At 38.4% G+C, this 23,294-nt stretch overlaps 1 protein-coding gene across 2 annotated transcripts; it reads left to right on the forward strand.

Moving 5' to 3' along the window:
- The first annotated feature begins 24 nt into the window (after positions 1 to 24).
- Positions 25 to 22,859, forward strand: acsf3 (acyl-CoA synthetase family member 3). Of its 2 annotated transcripts, none has more exons than XM_077588338.1 (10): positions 25 to 71; positions 1,362 to 2,220; positions 3,678 to 3,833; positions 8,041 to 8,195; positions 8,349 to 8,494; positions 10,771 to 10,868; positions 11,926 to 12,052; positions 20,575 to 20,709; positions 21,012 to 21,123; positions 22,328 to 22,859. In XM_077588338.1, exons 2-10 carry the CDS (start codon positions 1,510 to 1,512, stop codon positions 22,440 to 22,442), a joined length of 1,755 nt encoding a protein of 584 aa, XP_077444464.1. In that variant the 5' UTR covers positions 25 to 71; positions 1,362 to 1,509; the 3' UTR covers positions 22,443 to 22,859. The 2 variants fall into 2 exon arrangements, with proteins under 2 accessions (XP_077444464.1, XP_077444473.1); XM_077588347.1 differs by having other exon boundaries at positions 59 to 76.
- The last annotated feature ends 435 nt before the right edge of the window (positions 22,860 to 23,294 follow it).

Genomic DNA, 23,294 nt, shown 5'->3' on the forward strand with positions numbered 1-23,294 from the left:
GTTGCTTGTGTTTCTGACCGGCACGATAATTGGTTACACTCTCCTTCTCTATAAGAAAGCCGGCTTCCAGGGTAAGGTAAACAAAATTGTACTGTATAAGTTGGCAGGTCAACAGCGAATATATTTTGTCACATTAAAGATCGCAGTCTTTATGAGAAAAAATATTTCTCTAAAGTTAAATGTCGTCGTGCATATTTTGTTCTGGCCCGAAATAATAATATAATAATGGAAGGACTGTAAACAGTTGTAACATTTAGTCTGGGAAATCACCTTAATCGTGAAATACCTCAACACAGACCTCCGCCATCAAAGCTAATATACTTTATCCAAATAATAATGCATCATTTCAGGAGATCTTTCGTTTTTTGTTTTTCATTATTATTATAAACATATTATTCGTATTATTATTGTTATTATTATAATATTATTGTTGTTATTATTATCATTATGATTATTATTGTTGTTGTTATTATTATTAATTATTTGTGTACAGCTTTAGATGAATAACACATAATTAATCAGTGTTTATTACTGGAACTAACACATGGTTCTGCCCCACAGTTCTGAGGTTTTGGGTTTGATTGTTAGACTTCCCCGTGTGGAGTTTGGATCTGCCTAACTTGTTAAGCTTTTGTCTGATTTTTTCCTGCTACTTTCCTTATTCACCAAAACATGTATGTTAGGTTCATTGATCACTTTAAATTCTCTATCCATGTGAGTGTGAATGCCCACTTGTCTTTTTGTCCCTTGTTATTGACAGACAACCAGTTCTAAAAAAGGTGATGTGATAAACATCTACTGTCACTGATGCCAATAGATTTCTAGTACATTTGAGATGGCAGGGCTAGCATTGTGTTACCACTGCCAGGATTGCATCTACGGTAATGAATGAGTAAAGAGCCAGTAGTTAAAAACCTATGCTCTTCATTAGTGTTGGGATTCATTTCATTCATTTTCTTGACAAGGGTCACGGGAGCCAATGGACACCCTCAATTGGTACCCAGCCAATTGCAGGGCACACGGAGACGGACAGCCATTCACGCTCAAAGTCACACCTAGGGGCAATTTAGAGTGTTCAACCAGCCTGCACCGCATGTTTTTGGGTAATGAGAGGAACCCGTAGTACCCGGAAAAAACCCACGCAAGCCTGGGGAGAACATGCAATCTCCACACAGTGAGGACTGACCTCGGATCAAACCCTTGACCCTAGAACTGTGCGGCTCACACACTAACCACTCGCCCCCCCGGGCGGCCTGATTTTAGTATATAATTTAGTATAATTGTTTTTTTTTAAACACAAAATAGTAGAAAGTTAATTACCCCAGCTAGAAATAATATGTTTCATGTTTTTATCTGATCAGATGAAGAGAAGAATCAAGAAATTGTCCACCAACTTCAAATGCTAATTCCTCAAATCAAGTTTCATTCTGATGTGCATACATTCAAAAAAGAGATGACTTCCATCGTGACAATAAAAGTCTGGATAATCTGAACAAATTTGAGTAAATCATGTTGTCAAGCATTTTCACCGCACGCCACTCCCTGAAGTGGAAGTGTCACCGGAAATCCACTGATAGTAATAACTTCTGGTCTTCCAATCTAAAGAGTTTTTTAATAAATGTAGTCCAGAGGAAAGCTTATACACGGACGACGGCACCATCATCAAGGATAAACCAGAAGCCGGTGTTTGCTCGAGCTCCAGCATTTGGAGACAGGACAGCTGTGATAGACAGTAGTTGCAGTCACAGCTACAAGCAGTTGTATGCTCATAGTTTGGGCCTTGCAAGGAGAATCAATGATGCACTCCACTCCGACTTTGGAAGGCTGGAAGGCAAGCCAATATCTTTCTTGTGTGCTAATGATGCTTCCTATACAGTAGCCCAGTGGGCTACTTGGATGAGTGGCGGGACTGCGGTTCCACTGTACAAAAACCACCCACTATCAGAACTGGAGTACATAATCACAGACTCTCAGAGTGCGCTGGTGGTGTTGGGGCATCCCTACGCTGAAACCCTGGAGCCACTGGCACAGAAACTGGCTCTGCCTTGTCTGATACTTCCCCCTACTTCAAAACTCAGCACTTTAAACAACAGTGACATTCAAGACTTGGAGGAGGCCAGTACAGACTGGGCTGACCGACCGGCCATGATTATTTACACCAGTGGTACTACCGGGAGGCCCAAGGGTGTTCTTCATACGCACGGCAGCATCCAAGCCATGGTAAATATTGTATTTACCCAGTTAATACACTAACTGCCAACTGTTTTAAAAGCGGTAAACCAGATTGCCAGACACTTTGAGGTTTTGTTATATGTAAGCACGTATCAAAATACAGAAAAATTGGCTATTTTTTCATGTATTTTTCGTTCTTTAGTAATAAAACAGCAGAGCATTGTTTTGTTTTTAAAAAACAAAACATAAACAATGGTTTATAACCAAAACACGTCGTGGAAAGAAATCTGTCACGAGAATAGGTATTTTGACATTGACTTTGCTTGCTTTTGTGACACGTCAAATGATTGAATAACAAACAATGAAAAGGGCTTTTGTTGGGAAGATAATAATTTGCAGAATTTCAATTATGGAACATTACGTGAGCAAAGTTATCATGTAATTTTTACAAGTGGGGTCCTCATTTGCTTCATTATCTGCGTCATCCTTTCTCAAAAATGTCACCACCACCTTCTACCAAGGCTGCAATTTTTTTTTAATCAGGTATACTACTTAAAATCCTACTGAACAATTGATAGATTGTTTTCAATTACGAATACACAAGAAAGTAGGGCATTTCACTTAATAATAATGAACAACAAATCAATTATTTTATAGATGATCAACTATAAATAAACTAATCCTTTCTTCATATCTATTTGAATGCATTGAGTGAGAGAACTATTATTCTTTACATCAGTGAACATTTCAAAGACCCTTAAAAAGACATTTTTTTTATTTTGAACCTTTTCAGAGAATGTCAGGTGTGAAGATGAAGTCCACTTTATCATTCCATTAATCCAAAACATATTTTTAAATTCAAGAACTGTGTAGACATCTTCCAACACGCACGCACACGTGCACACGCACTCTCTTTGATTAGCATAATTCCTCTTTTGTTCCAGTCTAGCTTTCTTAATTAGCTTTAATTTATGCCATTAAAGATCTGCCAAAGATTTTTCTGTATATTTTCAAGGGAAATTGACCCACTTGTCCATTAGTGTGGAAAATCAAATCATTCTGAATGATGTCAGAGCTTCATTTGTCTCCACTTGATCTGTAGTGGTGAAGTAATCATTAAAGGAGTGTGCACTTGGAACGCAGCAATTTCAAGTTCTCCAAGTTCTTGAAAAAACTTATCTGTCTGGTTTTAAATTATGATACTAATGTAATTGTAGTCGGCCCAGAGGACAAGTGGTAAGCACTTCGAAACTCCCAATAGACAACAATTAATAACGAGCAACATTGACCTAATTATATCAACTGCACTAGGTATTATTTTTCATGTCCTGAATCATGATAACTTCAATTTTTTAAGACTGCAGTCTGGATTCCAAACATGTTTCAATGCTGCTGTTGCAAGGAATTCCAATGAAACCAATGAATTATCTTTTTTTGAATGTGGAAGTGTTCAATTTCCCCTTTTAGAATGAAGTAGTAACTCTTTCTGTCCGACTTCCTCACAGGTCCAGTGTCTGGTCTCCGAGTGGGCGTGGTCCCAAGACGACGTCATTCTTCACACACTGCCGCTCCATCATGTGCATGGCATCGTAAACAAGCTGCTGTGTCCTCTCTGGGTCGGCGCTACTTGTGTCATGTTGCCGGAATTCAATCCTCAAAAGGTTGAGTATATGCTCACTTTGCACATGTACTTCTTCACAACTGCTCTACTGGGTACAGATACTGTACCAGTGATAAAATAGCTGACAAATGAACAACCCCAATTGCAATGAAACTAGGACATTGTGTTAAACCAAAATAAAAGCAGCCTACAATCGTCCACAGATCATGTTCTACCTGTAATTTAATTGAACGCAATGATAATAATAATAGTTTTAATGTTCAAACTGCTGAGCTTGATTCGTCCTATTCAACAGTCAAGGTTGCATTGTCATATTTTACACTTAAGAGTATGGCACAGATTTTAAATGGGAAACAGGTCTGGATTGGGGGTTATAAATGATAAACTTTTAACTAAAACTCACAAAAATGACCTTGAAAAAAAACCTCTCGCACCAAAGATAACTTCATATTTTACGTTAAACCACTTTGAGCTCAAACACTATTACAACATCTGTTTTTATATACAAAACACAGGAAATTTATGAAAATAATGTGTTTAATTTTTTTCAGATTTGTATATCACAGTTGAAAGGACGTCTCCTTATTTGAGTCTTTTTTACATAGTGTCATCAGAAGTTGAAAGTAGTAAAAAGATTTTTTTTCACATTGGAATAAAAGATACCAATATCTATTAAGAAGAAATATTGGCAAAGATACCTGAAAAATGTTCTTCGGTACATCAACAAAGTATTTGTACTTTTTCCAGCCTTTCGTCTTACAGTTTAAACGTTGGAAATCTTCATCTCAGTCCCTCCGATTTCCTGCCTATAATGCTTCATGGTTGTCAGGGTCTCTCTTTCTCTATTCTACTTTTCTTCCCTTCTTGCTTCATCTCCTCCTCTCTCCTCTGTCAGTTCCCTCTTCCTATCCCTCACTCCATGTCAGACTAAGTGTTTTGGGCCCAGTGATTAATTGCCCTGTGTGGCTTTGTATCTGACCAATGCCGACTCACGGTAAGAGCTTAAGCAGCGGATCAATCGATGAGCTGACATTGAAGAATGATGGCGCTTGTTTGGCCCTGAGAAAGGAGGGGAACAAGGGTGTCTCTTAAGAATACAAAAGGAGTGACGATTCAACTGTTTTCTAACATACTTCGTTTTTTTTAGGATCTCAAGAGCCTTAATCGCATATATATTAAACCCAGACCCTTGAAGGACACTTGAATCTGTCAGAAAAGCATTGCTTAGAAGCCATAACCATCAGTATTCGAATGACTGTTAGCTCTGACCTTGTGTAACAGACCACATAGCCCAATCACAAAAAAAAGCTTCTTTGTCCCTGCCCAACCTCAACACCTCTTGATGAAATGCTCAATAGTCTGTTTGTTTTATCCTTCAGATTCTCTGAAGGAAGGGTAAGCCAGGCGGTACTTTTTCAAAGAGACTGGCGTAGGTACAAAATGTCGTTGTTGTTGACACCACAATGAAGATGGGTCATTGTATTTTCAATGTATCACGTTGGCCGTTAAGAATATTTGTATTCTTTCTTTAGGTTTTAAGGATATTTAAGACCAGAAAATGATTTACTCTAATGCAAATCTGTATTACAAAGTGGGAGGATTAATAAGAGACTGGCTGGACTCAATGAGCTTTTCCATTGTCACCTAAACTACATGCCTTCATTTTCTATACTGCTTATCCTCAAAATGGCCGCAAGGGGTGCTGGAGCCTATCCTAGCTGACTTGGGGCACCACCCTGGACCAGCCAATCGCAGGGCACATGTAGATTGACAATCATTCACACTCATTACTAAGGCCAATTTAGAATGTTCAACCAGGCAAGCCTGCATGTTTATCTTTAAAATTGTGTATTTTTGGTGCAAAACCAAATTAAATGGTCTTTGTTACCCATTTAAAGACAGAATAAAGCAGCACTATTTTTTTTATCTTGCTCTTTTTCCATGGGCTGAATTTATTTCAGATAGATTGTGATAAATTATGTATCTATTCCCCCATATATATATATTTTTTAACACAAATGCTTGTTTAAAGTGTGACTCACTACTTGCCTACGGGCGTTTGCATAGCAAGGAATGATATTAAATAATTTAATATACAGAAGCACTTGTATTAACTAGTTAGAATAACACATATTTTGGAGTGTGGAAAAACAATCTATATGTTTTAAATCGTATTCCAACATGATTTGAGCCATGTGAGCGAGTAGACTCTATTAATGCATCGCTGAGGCTCACTATGTTTTTTTTATTGGAAAAGCCAGCATTTGTATTTCACTCCTACCTAAGTGCAGGTCCCAGCAGCTCACTGTGGTGTTCAGCATGCAGCCCAAGCATTTAGGTTCCCACTGCATCTTGTCCCTGAGGTGGAAGCTAGCTCTTTGACGGACATAAATTGCCTTCCGCTCCTGTTCTTAGTAGACTTGGTGGAAGCGCTCCACTGGACTTGATGGACAGTGCCTACAGTGGTCAAGTCAGAGCCAGTTAATAATTCACCAGTCACTAGCCACTGGTAGGAGGCACACTGTTTTGAGAAGTTTGTTATACTACTTTGTTGGAAAGGGAAGGAAATATAAGTGGTGTTTGCAACAAACAAAAACAAAAGCTGATTTGTGCATTACCAAATGCCAATTGTGTCCTCTTTAATATACCACGTGTGACCTTTGGAGTGGCAATGACAGTATTATTTTTGTACACTTCTTGGCCAAACCAGTTTTGAGGTTTTTTTTTAGTAAGGCCGGCAAGAGAAAATTAAGAGTGGTGGGCTCGCATTGCGGGCTTGCCTACTAAGTGCACATGTACCTACTTAACCAGACCTGTTTGTTTTCTGACTAATTGAGGGTGTACCCTGCCTGCTGCCCATAGTCAATTGGGGTAGGGTCCAGCACTTTGTGGATAAGCAGAATGGAACCTGAATGGTGGAAGAAGAATACTATTTCATCACCAAAAAATAATAATCGTATATGCCTTAATAACCGGATTTGTCTGGAGTAGAATGTACATTTTGATTGTATATTATATATATGTACCCTGATTTTATGTTCTGATCGTACCATAATAGAGGAAAGTCCAGTTCTATACTAGTATTTGATTGCCCGAGTATATCTGATTTTACTGTATGCCCACTTACCCAGTGAGGGAAAGTCAGATGGAAAGATTCATCTAGGTGGCTCAGTGAAAAGTGGTGATGCCATTAACTTGATGCATGCATGCGTTTAGGTGAGGGAGAGAGACATCAGCGATAGTGAGCAGAGACATGAAGGAAGTAGAGTACTTGGTAAATTAAGGTAGAATGAATATAGACAAACTGAATAAGTTGACAGAGATAGCTGGGAGGACTATTTGTCTTCTTGAGAGGGGTAAGGATGGATTTAAGACTGATGTCATTCAAAGTCATGTAATACAGTATGTACATTCTTCTATTGTTGGTGCTGCTGTGAGGCATAAGCACTGGTAGAAGGGGCAGAGTGTTTTTCATATGTTTTCTTTTATGATGTTTTATTTACACATAAGCAGCATTGATTTATTGGATATGCTTCTTGTTCAGCGTTCCATTCCGTAAATGGATGTATGTTTTCAGCTTCTCTATATGCGGGCAAGGGCATGTGTAGCCTGTCCTATTCAGTCAAAATGCGCATTTGTCAATGGTAGCCGCGTGGAAGGCCCTTCAACTGGCCAATGTGTCAAATCGTGCCCCACAGCGTGTGCTGTTTTCCTCTCGGTAACCTTTTCAAAACCTGCCTTTTCCTTTTGTGCATTGGCAGCTTTAATGTGAAGCGGTTTCCTTCACCTCAGCCTGCCATTTTTAGATTAGATTAGATTAGATTAGATAACTTTATTCATCCCGTATTTGGGAAATTTCACAGTCACAGTAGCAAGAGGGTGAGAATACAGACACAGGAAAAGACATTTTAGACATAAATAAATAGGTAATAAATAAGTTAATCAATAATAAAATAAGCGTGTTGCTGAAATATATATATATATATATATACAAAATATATATATATACACATACATACATACACATATACATACATACATACATACATACATACATACATACATACATACATACATACATATATATATATATATATATATACATACATATACATATATATACATACATACATATACATATATATACATATATATGCACATGTATACATACGGTTGCATCAAATAAAAGAAACAAAAACAAATGCACTTTTGTGTTGGCTTAAAAAAATGTCTCGTTCTCTTCCTAGGTATGGGAGATGCTGCTGAGCTCCAAAGCACCAATGGTTAATGTTTTCATGGCTGTGCCAACTATCTACTCCAAACTCATCCAGTATTATGATCAGCACTTCACCCAGCCCCATGTCAAGGACTTTGTCAAAGCCCTGTGCAAAGAGAGGATCAGGTATAGATTTTAGGATCAACGAAAGATCCCATCCATATAGAGTTTAACCTTTTGTGCATACGGGCTGACGACGTGTTTAAGACAATAGATGAATCTCAACAATACATTCAAAATATGACAGTGAATGACAGTTTTAAAACCTTCTTGCTTTAGACTTATGGTTTCTGGTTCTTCCGCGCTTCCGCTGCCCACTCTGCGCCGCTGGGAAGAAATCACAGGGCACGTACTGCTGGAACGCTATGGGATGACTGAAATTGGCATGGCATTGTCCAACCGTTTGAAGGAACCACGGCCTCCAGGTACTTGCACTCTAAATCCACACAACCGCAAGCAAATGAAACACACATCAGTATCAGGTTCCGTAGCTTTCCATACGTACGTGTTCAAATTACAGTAAGTCAATTGAGGACAATTCTTCTGTCAGCAGTACAATGTAAAATAGGCATGAGAAAATGTCATTTTTTTCTTCCTCAGTAGAGCAGTGTTTTTTTATACATTATGCCATTCCAGAGGTGTAATAATTAATCCATGCAGTGTCTACTAAAAATGGGTTTAATTAATATTTCTGGAATGTTTATGCAACCATTTTTTTAAAACCTACAAATTCATTTGTATTTTATGTCCTATATTAGGAAAAGATTTCACTAAACACGCGCATACCATCCTTTTTAACATCGTTCAAAGGCCCTTGTATCAAATTGAACCAAAGCAGACTTTGTAATATCATATATGAAATTGGTCATTTGCACCCCTAGTAGTAAGTTAAATAGTGTATATACAGCTGTCTGATTTTTAGAACTAAATAAACAGTGACAGCTAGTCAGTGCTGGGTCCCATTTGAAGTTGATCTTTCCATTTTTCTTTTCCTGGTTGAGATAAAGACCATCAAAGTTATTTCTTAAATCTTGGTCTGATCCATAGTTTGGTAAAATCCAAAATTCTTGCCACCTCCTTCACGCATGCACAAATAAAGCAAATGAGGTCAGATCAGACGCTTGCTTCTCTCTTCTTCATCGCCTTCTCCTCTCCCACCACTCGACTTTTTCATCCCACCATTCCCTGGCCACCCCTCCCACTGACAGGTAATTAGTTTTTAGGTTGTCTGGTGTCTTCTTGGGGATGAAGTTCTTTTTTCTTTGTTGGTTGTGTGTTGTTTGGAAGAAAAAAACGAACAGGTTGTGATTGATTCCTCTCAGGTGTTTATTAGCAGTACTTTTAAAAGATGCGGGCGATTGACAGCAACACGAGCACATTCACGAGAGAGACTGTGCAAGTGTGAATAAAAACAGACATGGTTTGATGCGTGTTGGAGTGGGGCTGTTTTTGTTTTGTTTGAAAGTAGGTTAAAAAAAAGATCAATAGCAACCAAACGAAACACAGAGAAAATTAGTAGTAGATTCAGCCAATACCATTAAATTGCATTTCTTGTTCTTTCCAACTTTTCAAAACAGGTCCTCTTACACTTTCATGACACGTTTTAGTTTTGTTGTTATTGTTGTTTAAATACATTCCTCTCTATGTAGGGCATTTATCTATCTGCCCTATTTTTGTTACTGTGTCTTACAGTTTTAGAGAATTATAGATAAACAGCAGTATGTGTTTATAGGTCATACTGCCCTTGCAGAAATGTAATAAGTACTATATATTTAATTGCGAGCATTTCGTTATCCATTGCATCTCATGAATTAATGGATAAAACAATGTTAAACCTGTATTTGTCTTGTTTTGACATTTTTCTCTTCACAACTAATAAGAAAACAACATTCACCAAGATAAATGTGTTAAGTGTTCAATTTCAACTTATTGTACTTAACAATGAAAATAGCAATAATGGAATACAATGTGATATTTCATTCCAAAATGTATAGTTTCCATTACTCCTTTTGTTACCAGTGGAGAAACCTATTTTTTTAGAAGCATCCACTTCTAAACCCACTAAAATGCTGGTAAAGGTTATTTGAAAGATTTTTGGGCATATAAGCAATGGAAATAAGTAGCTGGCGTTAAGGCAGGTGTAAACTCATTTAAGACCAATCAAGTGTTAAGTGTATGATTTGTCATGTCATGTAGTGACTGTTTGTAGAATAATCTGCAAATATATTCACTTAAATATGTAATGAGAAACTGCAAACATACGCACACGAACAGAATGACCTTTTTTTTCCTAGTACTTTTGGCTATAGACTGTTTAAATTTTGATATCAGATATTGTGAATAGAATAGTTTGAGCCATCTGACACTTTCATTTCACATATATTTGTAGATTTAACCTTTATACTTACTCTCGGGTTTACAATAGTGTACATATAATACACAGTATGCAATGTATGTGTAAGATTTATTATTTCAGATAGTATAATCCATTTAGAAAAATGTTTTATCATTAAACATTAACTTTTGGGCCCAGAGAAAAAAAACTGATTCTGGGGAATTTTATTCACTAATATGATGTTGTTGTTTTTTCCACTAATGGCATATGTGTTATAACAATGTTACAACTTTTCTCTTTTGTGTGTGTGTGTGTGTGTTTGTGTGTGTGTGCATCTGTCTTTTGGGATGTACATGTGTGTGACAGGAGCTGTAGGGTTGCCACTACCTGGTGTGGAAGTGCGTATCGTCATGAATAACACAAACAAGACTGTAATGGTTGAGGGAAACCACAGGGAGAGTAAGGTAGGTAACGTTTGTTAATAATATATAAACGATGCCCTAATGGGTAATCTATACTTTCCCTCTACTACATTAGGTACACTTACACTCAAGTAAGTGTTTATGATTATGCCGGCAGTTTGTAGCCGTGGCCTGCGTCATAATAATAGATAAGTTTGCAACAGCATGAATTTGTCCCTGTCAGAGATCCAAATGTTCTCAGTTTTAATTTTTTTCTACATAAATCTGCACAATTTGTTACTTCACGTTTCATCAATCTAAGATGTTGAAAATAATGTATTTTCTTTGACGAGGTTACTGATGCGTCAAATATGCTATTATTTTAGTTCTTGAAAGTGGTTTAGGCATCTTAACGTCATTGATATGTTATTGTATGTGCTTGTTTAAATTCCCGTTCTAAATAGGCTTCTGACTGAAAAGGAAATGTTGGGAAGGTTTATTATTTTGAATTGACCAAGAGCACTGGGGTTGTACAAAATAATCCTCAAAAATAAAATTTGCCTTTTAATTATCAAACACAGTGCAATTCAAAATGATGTCTTTTTACTATAGGTTCCCCGGTACTGCTTTTTTTTTGTCTAAATACCTGGTTACAGTTACCGATACGACTTAAAATTGTTGTTATCCGTGTCCTTAAAATGTCTCTACATGGTAGACATAGCTTTTATTCCAACTGGATTAGAGCAAATCTAGGTTTTCAGTCTTTAGTAGTTTAAGCGTTTTACAAGTCAAAGTATAAATGCATCTATACAAGTTTTAAGAAGTGCTGTAACAAACACGAAGAAAACCATCATCTTTTAAGGATGACTAATCTGTAGCTACACATAACTAAACTCTAGCCACAGATTATTAAATTACCCATAGTTTATATATATATATATATATATATATATATATATATATATATATATATATATATATATATATATATATATATATATATATATATATATATATTCTACCCTTGGACCTCGTAGACTTCATAAAAGTCTGTGTTTGATCCAAATTTTTGCATTTCCTGAACTGTCTTTGTCTTTCGCTTTTTTTCTCATCATGTCAGGGACGTCCAGGTCTGGTAGGAAAAGAAGGGGAACTCCTAGTCCGAGGTCCAGCTGTCTTTAGGGAATACTGGAACAAACCCCAAGAAACCATAGAGTCTTTTACAGACGATGGTTGGTTTAAAACAGGTAACAAAAACGTCTCCTCAGAGCTCATTCTATCCCCGTCTCCTTTCATGTTTCACATGCAGTATGCTCTTGGGCTAAATATGTATGCAGAAAAAGAATTCCAATATCAATGTCATTGGGATTCACAAAAGTATCAGAAATAGATATGCTCATGACTAGAAGTCAAAGGCAAAGAGCTGCAAGATGAGGTTGGTGGTTGGGGTGATAGAAAGAGCCAGCAAGTACAAGGTGAGGATGACTAGTGGATGATAGGAGCTGGAAAACAGCAATATTTGAGTGTTTGAGTGCAAAGCTGGGAGAGGAGAGTGTGTTTAATTGGCTTTGCAGCCTGGAAGGACAGAGATCCAGAGCACAGCATGCTGCTGTCACACTCCATTAAAGCCAGTGGCCACATAATGAGAGCCTGGGCAATCAGCTCCCCACAGACTGGTCAGTACCTCAAGCCACCCATCTATACACACACCCAGATGTAATGCGTCTCAGGTGGAATTGAAAAAAGTTGGCCGACTAGCAGTTGTCAGTTAACCTAAGAATAATAGTGTAGAGCCAACTTCAAGATACTTGGCAACGAAGCAACACGTTAAAGATTCTGTTGAAAAACCAGACTTTCTTTTTAGTTATTTAGAAATCCATAAGTATATATTATAGACCGGTCAAATTAAAGCCAAAATGTATGACCTGTAAACTTCGATCTATAGAATAAAATTATTTTTCTGGCATAGTTTTCCAACTGTAATGTTTTTAAGATCATAAATAAAATTAAACACAGCAACCTTCAATAAAAACATAATCCCCCTGTTTAAATCATGTATGCTGTTAGCTGCGGCTAATCCCATTCTTTTCACGGCATATGTTAATGTATTCCTTAATTCATTCTATGGTTGCATTTCAAAATTGATCCCTGTTACAGAGAACAGGATTTTGACTATTTTTGGGAATCTATCACATTTGGCTTCTGCCATCTTATCATAAGCAACACAAAGCCCTCCTTTTCAGTGTGTCAACCGTCACTCTGAAAGTACAAATTTCATTTTAATCAGAGCTTTTCAACAACATAACAGTAGTTGAAAGAGAACCCCCAAAAAATCAGATACCTTACAATTACGATATTTTCACCAACTGATTATCAAATCACTGATAACCATTAATTTGTACGAGCTTGCCCTCCAAATTCTGTGATGTATACTTTACATTTCATGCTGCTTGGGCCAATCACTACATGTAAAATTGCAAAACTGGTGCTAACATTGTTCATTTAGCGTTTGCTCTCGCCTTTGCTCATGCCTCACTTCACTCTCACACCTGCTCTCTGAATCACAGACTAGCTTTCTCTGTCTGGTCCTCACAGTTCTCTGACTCTCAACTGTCACATTGAGCTGTTTTTACACTGTCTAAAATTTATCTGGCATCACGCCAAAAATGGCTGATGTCTCTTCCTATTCCACTCCACAAATAACTAAGATGTGTTGTATTCATCTTGTGCATCATCCACCTTTTTCAGTGTGATGAAAGGGAGCAATTTTTGCAGTCTGAAAAAGATTCTGTGACTGGATGCTCTACATAAACAGATGAATACTTGTTCTTTTCCGAAAGAGTAAATTGGTAAATCTACAACTCTTTACTTATTGGCTCTGAAGCCATACATATTCGCACCGTTCTCTTATAAGCAATAGTTCAATTATAGAAAATAATTCAATGTATTTAGTCCCTTGTTTTTGTCCATCCAATTTCTTCTCATTTTCACTTGTCATTCATTCAGCAGTGAGGAATCTTTAGCTGCACACAAAATTACTTTAAAAATGTATGTATCTAATATCAGATGCAATAATTGTTACATGGATTACTATGGAGAACATCTACAGATCTAATTCCTGTATGATTTGCTCATAAGATAAAGTGTACGGCATGATCTATAAATAGCAGTAGCTATAAATACCATTACATTAATCCTCTTCATTTGTACTGTGAAGGAGTGCTCCATGAGTCTTCCATAATCTGAATTCAGCACACCAACATATAAGATGAAAACCTTGCAGGCTCCTTTTTTTTCCTCAAGCCAGGCAAAAATGTATTGTATTCGATAAACCAGCAGAATTGTTGAGTTCAAAGAACGAACTCATTACTTTTAGAAAATCATTGCTTTGGTGCCAAGACCCACCAAGCAAGATGGAGTGAGTTTTAATGGAAAAGCGCTTCACTGAAGATGCTGACCGGCAAAAAAAAAATAGAATAAGATAAAATAAAAAAGAGAAAAAATTGAACAAAAAAAACATTGTATTCAAGAAGAAAAGGAGTGTGAGAATTAAATCAATAACTCCTCAGCCGGCTAGAGGTGTCTCCACTAGTGTGAGTGGGCTGTGAAGCTTGACTGGCAGCTCTATAGGGAAGCTGTCGCCTTCCCACGAGTGCTCCCTCTTTCCACTCAACCTCACAAACATCTCTAAGCACATTGATTCTGTCGTACTTTTTAACACCCCTTTTTTGTGCTCTTTGCTCAAGTCTGTCCATCCTTCTGGAGCAATGCGGCACTCCCAAATGACAGCTCATCTGTTGTTGTTGCACATAGACACGACAGCCCGACATCTCCGTCTGATAATTGAACCATAAGTAAATTAATGAACTTGTAAATAAGCAAGGGAAAGTGAGGATAAACAATTGTTTCTATTTTAAACTTCCATGTCAAAAAACTGTTGGCGGTGAAAATGAAAAATATGTCTAATAGTTACCGATTCCTCGCGAGCCTGAATATTTACAGTGATCTACTTGCTGTTGTATCTTGGTTTTACTCTTAACAGAATCAATCAACTATTTTTTCAATAATTAAGATTATGTCCAACAAGGTTATGTTTCCGTTAGTTCATTCTTCTACTCTTTTGCAGTTTGAAGCATTTTTTTTATAATGAATAGATGTTTGTGTTGTTAAATTTCAGTAAGAAGTAATGGCTTTAAAAATATTTATATCGGCATGTACTATGTAAAACACTAGATCACTGCAGGGTAAAGCAAGTGAGAATTCATGTGTGAAATTTTCATTTTGTTTTGGTTTAATCCATTATAGATCAGTTTATTGTAGTCATTGTATGGTCTTATTACATTTGACCCTTCGTAATACCAGTAATGCTTTTCAGCAATTATGAGCCAAGATTAAATTAGCTGTTCATTCATTCATTTTATAAATGCCAAAAAATCAAGCAATTGGTGACGGTCGCCGTTTGTTCTTGTATCTGTTTGACAGATGAGGTCATACTCATTTTCTGATTCTTATAAATTAATCTATGTGACATGTCCTTAAGAACACGCAGCCAGATACACTTTGTGTGTGCATCTAGCAGTAAAGGTGTGTGTACTTGCCTGGTGTTGTACCACAATGCCAGTAGGCCAGAAGGATTTAATAGGAAGCTCCTGCAGAATTCATTCATTCTCTGATGGCTCAGTTGTGCCCGAGAGTTCTTTTTCTCTTCTCTCCTCTTCATTTTGTCAACCCAATGTCACACTTTACCCCCAGTCACATTATGTCCGCCCGAGCCAAATGTCAAAACTTCCAGTGGGACCCTCTGTCCTCCTAGCAGTTTGCTGAAAGGCACCTTTCTTCCCACACATTTACAGCCTGCTCATCAGCCTGGAATGGTACTGGGTTTCCTAGTGGTACACTACTCGTTTGGCTTTTTTTGGAAACTGGTTAAATGATTTATTAGCCAGCTCTCTTCGGGAATTTGTAACTAGGTTCATTCAAACTTTTTTGTTGGCAACTTCCTGGTTTGTTCTTGTCAATGTACTGCAACTTCTAACCTGTGTAGACGGGCGTGACATGAATCAAGGATGACATAATTTTATTATAATGCAGATCTGGCACCAGTAAACACGTGATCAATTGGGATTTTACTGATCCACCTATGGCAAGGTTTTTTGGGAGGCGGTTGGAAGTAATAATATGCACATGATTCTATGGTGAAATTTGATCTGCGATAATCAATTCATCAGCAGGCTGCTGACAAGTTTAATATCGCCTTTGAACAACTTTCCATACTTTTTCATGCATTTTCTATAATATTTAAAGTTTGTTTTCTTTCTCTTCCTTCTTTGGGGAGTAGGGGAATATACGTGTGTACGGTCGATTGGTCGCCGTCTTTTTTCGCCGGTCTTTTGGTCGCCCCGACCGCGACAACAGGCGACCAAAAGACCGGCGACCAAAAGACCGGCGACCAAAAGACCGACGACCAAAAGACCGACGACCAAAAGACCGGCGACAAAACAAGGTGAAACAACACAGTCTACGCATCAATAAAAGCCAACAATGGCCATGAGCAGTTTCACTGAGCCGACGTGTGAGTGTATAAGAGTTTGTATGTACATGTGTTGTCCCTTTAAGAAGCTATGTTAGTCAGGGTCTTAACAAGTTCTCCAACAAAAAATAATAAAAGTCCGGGAAATTTGGAGCTTTTCTTTAGCCAAATAATTACTAGGGCATTAAGTATGACTAAATAGTAATTCGCAGTTTGTATTTAGGGGATTTGAGCAATTATTTAAATGGTAATTATCACTTACCTTCCGGGCGACCAAAAGACCGGCGACCAAAAGATCGGCGACCAATCGACCGTGTACCGGAATATACTATACCATTATCTTACATTGTTTGCTGTAATGGGCATGAGTTTTGTTTGTTTTTGTTCTTTGTAATTGCTTGCAGCATAGCTAAAGAGTGCTAGCCCTAAGTGAGGATTTTAATCAGTGTGTCTTATGTTTTCAGGTGTAATTTTCATGTTTTCCACAATTCTGATTTGTGTGTTTGAGTGTAAAAGAGGCACTCGCATATACAATAAGTGGCGGTTTAATCGCTTTCTCGATGAGCATAGCAGATCTGAGACAGACATCAATCCTCAAGTTCAGCTTGTTATCGGCTTGTGAAGAGGCAGAGAGCAAGCAATCTCATCAGAAACATTACCATAAAGCAATTCTAGCTCTTTTAATTGCATTATATTAAACAAATTAGATCAGTCATCCAAGTGCAAAGTACTGTTTTGTGTGATATTAATTACCAAAAAAGGAGCAGTGACAAAAGTTAAGGATGATAAATAATGTCAGAGCGGAGATTTCAGCGCTTTGGCTGTCTGTTATTTATCCTCATTAACTCCTCCATCTTGGCTTTGGGGCTTTAATGTAGAACATTAATATTCATGTATGCTAAGTGTTTACAGTCCCACTGAAAAGAGGCATGGCTTGCATTTCGGCTGCTTGTCTTGGAGGAGATAAGGCTCTTCTTTTCTCTGTAATGGAGGGCATTTGGCTTGAACTGTTGCTGTGGGTTCTGCTGAGTACTGCGAGCAACCATGGTTCCACTTGTACGCTCCCGAAGAGGAGTGTCACCCAGCTGACACTTACCCGGTGTGAACAAGTACGACACTCGTCCCAAATATCACTTGCAATGTCAACTACTGTGTTGACATGCACTTTCCTAAAAAACTAAAGTGGCAATGACCATTGACACTGTCTACTGTATGTTCATCTTGGCATGGGCATGGCATTCCTGGCAATAGCTCAACCGCTTATACACACTGGCTACGCAAATTATATCCATCTATGGTCTCTCTAGCCTCGGATTGATATCATGATATTTCAAGAAAATTAGCGATGACAATAATTTTGGCAATATGGGAATAAAAATGCTGAAAATATGCATTGGATTGGAGATTTTTTTAAGCATTTACTGTATAATTGAACACAGATCTTTTTCAAGTTAAATTTCCCAAAAGTGAAACTTTCTCTGCCCTTCTTTTTTAGTTGAAGTCTTGATCTGTTTTTATTTCTTTTTCTTCCTATCCACTGTTTGCCTTCACTTTCGTTAATGCCTCTGAATGAGATGAAAGCCCAGTGCAATTAGGCTTCTTATCGTTTTAATTAAGAAAGCCATTCGGCCATATCTTCCTCTGACGCCACGGTGCATAATGGTGGGAGTCTCTGATGCCTGAAGAACTGTGCTCGTGAGAGTCTGTGTTTGAATATGTGTGGTTGTTTATGTGTTTACTGTCTGTCTAAACCATATGTATGATTGTTGTTTTGGTATTTGTTTGGCCCAGTAACACGGTTACCAACATCTCTGACATTCTCATTTTTTACTATTATCATTGGTTTTTGTTGTTGTTGTTTTTATCAGCCATTGTTCTCAAATTCCCTCTTGTGCCACATTCTGAACATGCTGTTTTAGCTTGAATTATTTACCCTCCAAGAGACAAGGTCAGAGAGTCCTGGCAAAATAGTCGAAACTCAGCACAAACACCTTATAAGATTTAGTTTTTGTGGTTAGCCCCTAGCATTCTTACTTTTTTTTAGAGTGAAGGGTACACTACAGAATATATTAACCTCAGCTTGCAAACACAAGAAAAAAAACAATAACACAAGCGTGTAGTCAAAGTCGATAGCTAAGGGATTGTTTTTAGTTTGTTTTTCTCCTGCAAATTCAAGAAAAGTGAAAAAAAAAACAGATTGCAGTAAGAGTAGATTGTGCAAAGATGACTCTTTATCGTTTATCTAAAGCCAAGAGTAAGAAAAAAAGGGAGAAAGTGTAACAACCCATTTACTGCCGTTAACACCCGCATTCCCCCTTGGCTTTCCCCCCATCTTCCCAAATCCCCCCTCTCCCCACTTACCCTGCCCTATCAGTGCAGAGCAGTGGTCTGTGAAGAAATTCCCGATATCTAAATTTACACTCTGTATCAATCTTGTTTAATAGACTGGAAAGCTTATAGTCACAGTGGCAAGCAGGGAGAGAGAGCAGCAGTGATAAATTGTCGGTGTGCAGGCGACAGCCGCCCGTGATGTATAATGAAATATTTATGATTTATCCCAGCTAATAAACTGAAATGAAGTGCGTGATGTATGAGAGCAGATGGGCCCTCTATTGATGCAGACGCATAGAACCAAGTGGAAGGAGGAGACACAAAGATAGGTGGCGAGAAGGAAGCCGATGATGTGATGAGAGATGCTTCGGAGAGGTCCAAGGAAAGGATGAATAATTAGTGAGGAAAAACAGGGGTAGGTGTATTTGTTTGTATTTGTTGAGCGCAAGAGAGTCTGATAAAGGGTGGTGTACTCCACATCCACAACATTACTTGTACCTGTGCAATCTAACGCAGTACTCCACTATTATTTGTATTGTTTTGACACCATCAAAATGGTAATAATTAAACATTGTTCATTATTGTTGGCAGTATACGCCGCATCATACTGAGAACCCGTTCTTATGTGGGAGGAAGCCCAAAAAACTAATAAGGCTAACTAGCATTGCTGCCCAAGTCATATTTGAATTGATTTTTTGTTTTTGTTTTTTTAAAACGAGTACAGCACGTCAAAATATTGTCCACGATGTGGATGTTATGTGGACAATTTCGAAATGCTGAAGGACTGTGTGTGATATATTTCACTGATCTCACAACAAGCCTCCTTTTGGTCAATTGTGACTCATGTTGCCCCCTCGACCCACCCCACATCTCCTTTTCTCAGTCACAGCTGTGGGTGCACCACCTGTAATAAGCCAAAAGAACATCTTCCGGTACTGACCCATTTCTCTGCTCACTGTTCCCTATACCAGCTGAGCCCTTCAAAGTGTATGCTTTGTCCCTACATCCTGCCTTTATGGTGTGTGTGCGTGTGTTCCTGTATATTCGTCGGCCACTTTATTAGGCACACCTGTCCGACTGTTCCTCAATGCAAATTTTTAATCAGTCAATCACATGAGAGCAACTTAATCCATCTCAGCGCATCTGTAATCATCACCAGTTCATTCCTGTGGAGTAATAGTACTGGGGATGTTTTTTTTAAGAATTGGTAACTTTATGTTGTTTTTCAATCTTAGACAAAGTGGTGTAGGCAAACCTGTCCCAATGTGCCGCTTCCAGGGCAATCCAAGTCATATGATTTTGAAAAATATTCATCCGGAACTGTCAATTTAATGTTAGTATGTTTTATTTATTGGCTATCCGATTGTATTGCAGCAGTCATAAATCATTCGCTATTGATTCCTGACCACTGCATAGTATCCAAATCAATGCCGACTTCTTGACGTCGGCTAATTTGAACAGGTCTTAATAATCAATGCTATATTGTAATGGAGCGCAGTGAGTGACTCAATGGCTTTTTTATGGAAGCAGTTGCATTTTTTTGGGGGGGGGGTTAATTGAACCTCAATTTGTTGTTGGGGTATTCCATTTATTTGGGGGTCATTCTCATCTCATCTCATTTTCTGAACCGCATTATCCTCATTAGGGTTGCGGGGGTGCTGGAGCCAATTCCAGTGGTCTCCAGGCCAGAGGCGGGGGGCACCCTGAATCGGTGGTCAGCCGATCGCAGGGTACATGGAGACGGACAACCATGCACACTCACACCCATACCTTGAGGGAAATTAGAGTGGAAAAGCTACTGCTTTTTTCATCTGGGAAACAAATTTAGAGAACTTATCAAAGAGTTGTCTTATTTGCCAATTCTACGATCTGTGCACGCATTTTTCTTGTATTTTATTTGTCTTACAGGAGACACAGCAGTATTTAAAGAAGGTGCCTATTGGATCATGGGCCGCACCAATGTTGACATCATCAAGAGTGGTGGCTATAAGATCAGCGCCCTCGAGGTGGAGCGTCACTTGCTGGCTCATCCAGACATTACAGGTATATAAGTGTGTTGGTCAACTTCTGTCTGAAGGCAGAATGTCTGTAAAACTCAGCTGAAGGAGTCTCAACAATGCCCTCAACTCTACATGCGCTAAAACATGATTATTTGAAAAAAAATGGCATTCATTTCGAAACAACTTGCATTGAGACTGAGCAATATTCGCACCACACTCAATATTTACTTACATGCTATATGAAACGAGAAGACAGTGTTTATATGCCATAAACAAGTAAGAAACAAGTACATGACAATGAAACATCCATAGTAGCTGTTGCGTGACAATTTTATTTTCGCACAGACGTCGCTGTGATCGGGGCGCCAGATGTTACGTGGGGACAAAAGGTCACTGCAGTGGTTCAGCTCAAGGACGGTCAGAGTTTGACCCTCCCAGATTTGAAGAAATGGGCAAGGTATTGTTCCTTTTCCTATCACCTTACTTTGGAAATGTGTTGAATCAGCTTCATGCCAAAGATTCCCAATCCTAATGTCAAATCCACATGCATAGTGTTGTAAAATGTTACTGTATATACCAAATTTGTCTCTATTGAAGTTTTAAGTCTGACAGCTTTGACTTTAAACTATGTCTCTGAAAAAGGCATTTTCTGTGAGTGGGTGTATCTGTGCATCATTGCTGTGGGGTCCATACAGTGGTGTGTTCAGGGCTGCTGTTACAGCCTATTGGTCCAACTTGCAGAATGCTACTATTGTCAGTGACCAATGGGGCTAAAACACACACACACACACACACACACACACACACACACAGACACAGTTCAACTCGGGGTGCAGCCTGCGGATGGTTAGCTCCAGCCCACCACCCGCCAGCGGATGAGTTGATGCTAACCAGGAGGAAGAGAGGAATAAAATGGGACAAACAAGTAGCTGGATGCTCACTCTTCAGTGCCCTGGCTGCAGCTGTCACTCTGAATCTCTATCACACGTGCCCGGTTTCACCACGCTGTCTTCCACGCATACACAGACCCAGGCACAGCCCCGAAGAAAGTGGCAACAGCAAACCACATTCCAGATGTGTAGGCATTGGCATGTGCTCGGTGACACTTTGCTCAGACGTGCTGAGAGCGCAGTGTGAGTCGGTCTCTTTACAACAACTCACACACGAGCTCAAAGTAGGTTAAAAGATAATAAAAGAGCTGCAGGCTCTCGACTCGACTTGACGTAACAACTGTGCACCCAGTATGGAAATATAAAACACTTTTAATTAGCCCTGCCTGCTGTTTTGCCATTTGACTTGTATTTATTTTTTGGGTGTATTTCTTTTATAATCTCTTAATGATTGTGTTGTTTTGTTTGGACGCGGGAATGTTCTGTGTCTGGAAGGTAAATGTGGATTATTAGCGAGAAAAGCTACAGGGAAGGATGAAGGACATTTCTTATCTGGACTAGTCTGCCACAGGCCTCGTCTTTGTTGTGCAATTGTTTCTTGCTCCTGTTGTCTTTGTTGTCGCAAATATGCACACACAATTATTGACACTAGTGTTCTACATTGTTGTGTGTCCTCACGTGCCGTTCTCAGCTTCGTGTGTATTTGCCTATCTCCTCACCGCAGTGAAGAGCAGACCTGTTTTTAAGTGCATATTGCGGATGTCTTTGCAGAGAGCACATGGTGCCCTACTCCATCCCCACGGGCCTGCTTCTGGTGGACGAGATACCGAGGAACCAAATGGGCAAGGTCAATAAGAAGGACCTTCTAAGGCACTTCTTCCCATGAATCCATCACAATGAACTGTTTCAGACTGCTTCTCTGTTTATCGCTTAACTTTTCTTCCTCTATGAAAGTACATTGAAAGTACATTGGCACAAGTTGGGTTTTTTGTTTGGTTTTTTTGGGTAGTGGTAGCTCAAGTGCTTAGAAATCCTCTTTCAGTTTTGAAGGTCAGGTTTGTAATCACCTCACCCAAGCCTGTTTGTGTGGAGTATACGAAAAATTGCTTAGCTTTATACATGTTGGGATTACAGGGACAAACAAAATTAGGTATAGATTAGATTAGATTAGATTAGATTAGATTAGATTAGATTAGATTAGATTAGATTAGATTAGATTAGATTAGATTAGATTAGATTAGATTAGATTAGATTAGAATTTTATTTCATCCCGTATTCGGGAAATTTCTTGGTTGCAGTAGCAAGACAGACACAAAACACACAAGACTTTGTAGACCTAGGTAAAAAAAAACTGGAGCCACACATAGGAAGTTCACAAGGTGGATCTTAATATGAAAGACAATATTTTTGCTTTCTTTCCATTTTCCTTCACTATCATACATTCTTACCGCTTGGATGCTCATGATAAAGGTGTTGTCTGTACCTTTATTTCTTATTTGATAAATCATTAAGTCAGAGTTTTATGCTAATCTGGCCAAGTTTCTAAGTGTGATCAAAACAGAAGGCCTAAAAATTGTTTTTGGGTAATAATATTATTCACAATTTTGATTTACTTATTTATAATAATCAGAAACGTAGGGTATCGTGAACAGTATGTCCCAAAAATTCTGCTCAAAAATAAAAAAAGGAAGCATTACAGCTTTGAAGTGTTGCTGTTTTTATCTGCCACTCATGCTCT

Source organism: Stigmatopora argus, chromosome 2 (assembly GCF_051989625.1).
Source record: "Stigmatopora argus isolate UIUO_Sarg chromosome 2, RoL_Sarg_1.0, whole genome shotgun sequence".
Taxonomy (NCBI): Eukaryota; Metazoa; Chordata; class Actinopteri; order Syngnathiformes; family Syngnathidae; genus Stigmatopora; species Stigmatopora argus.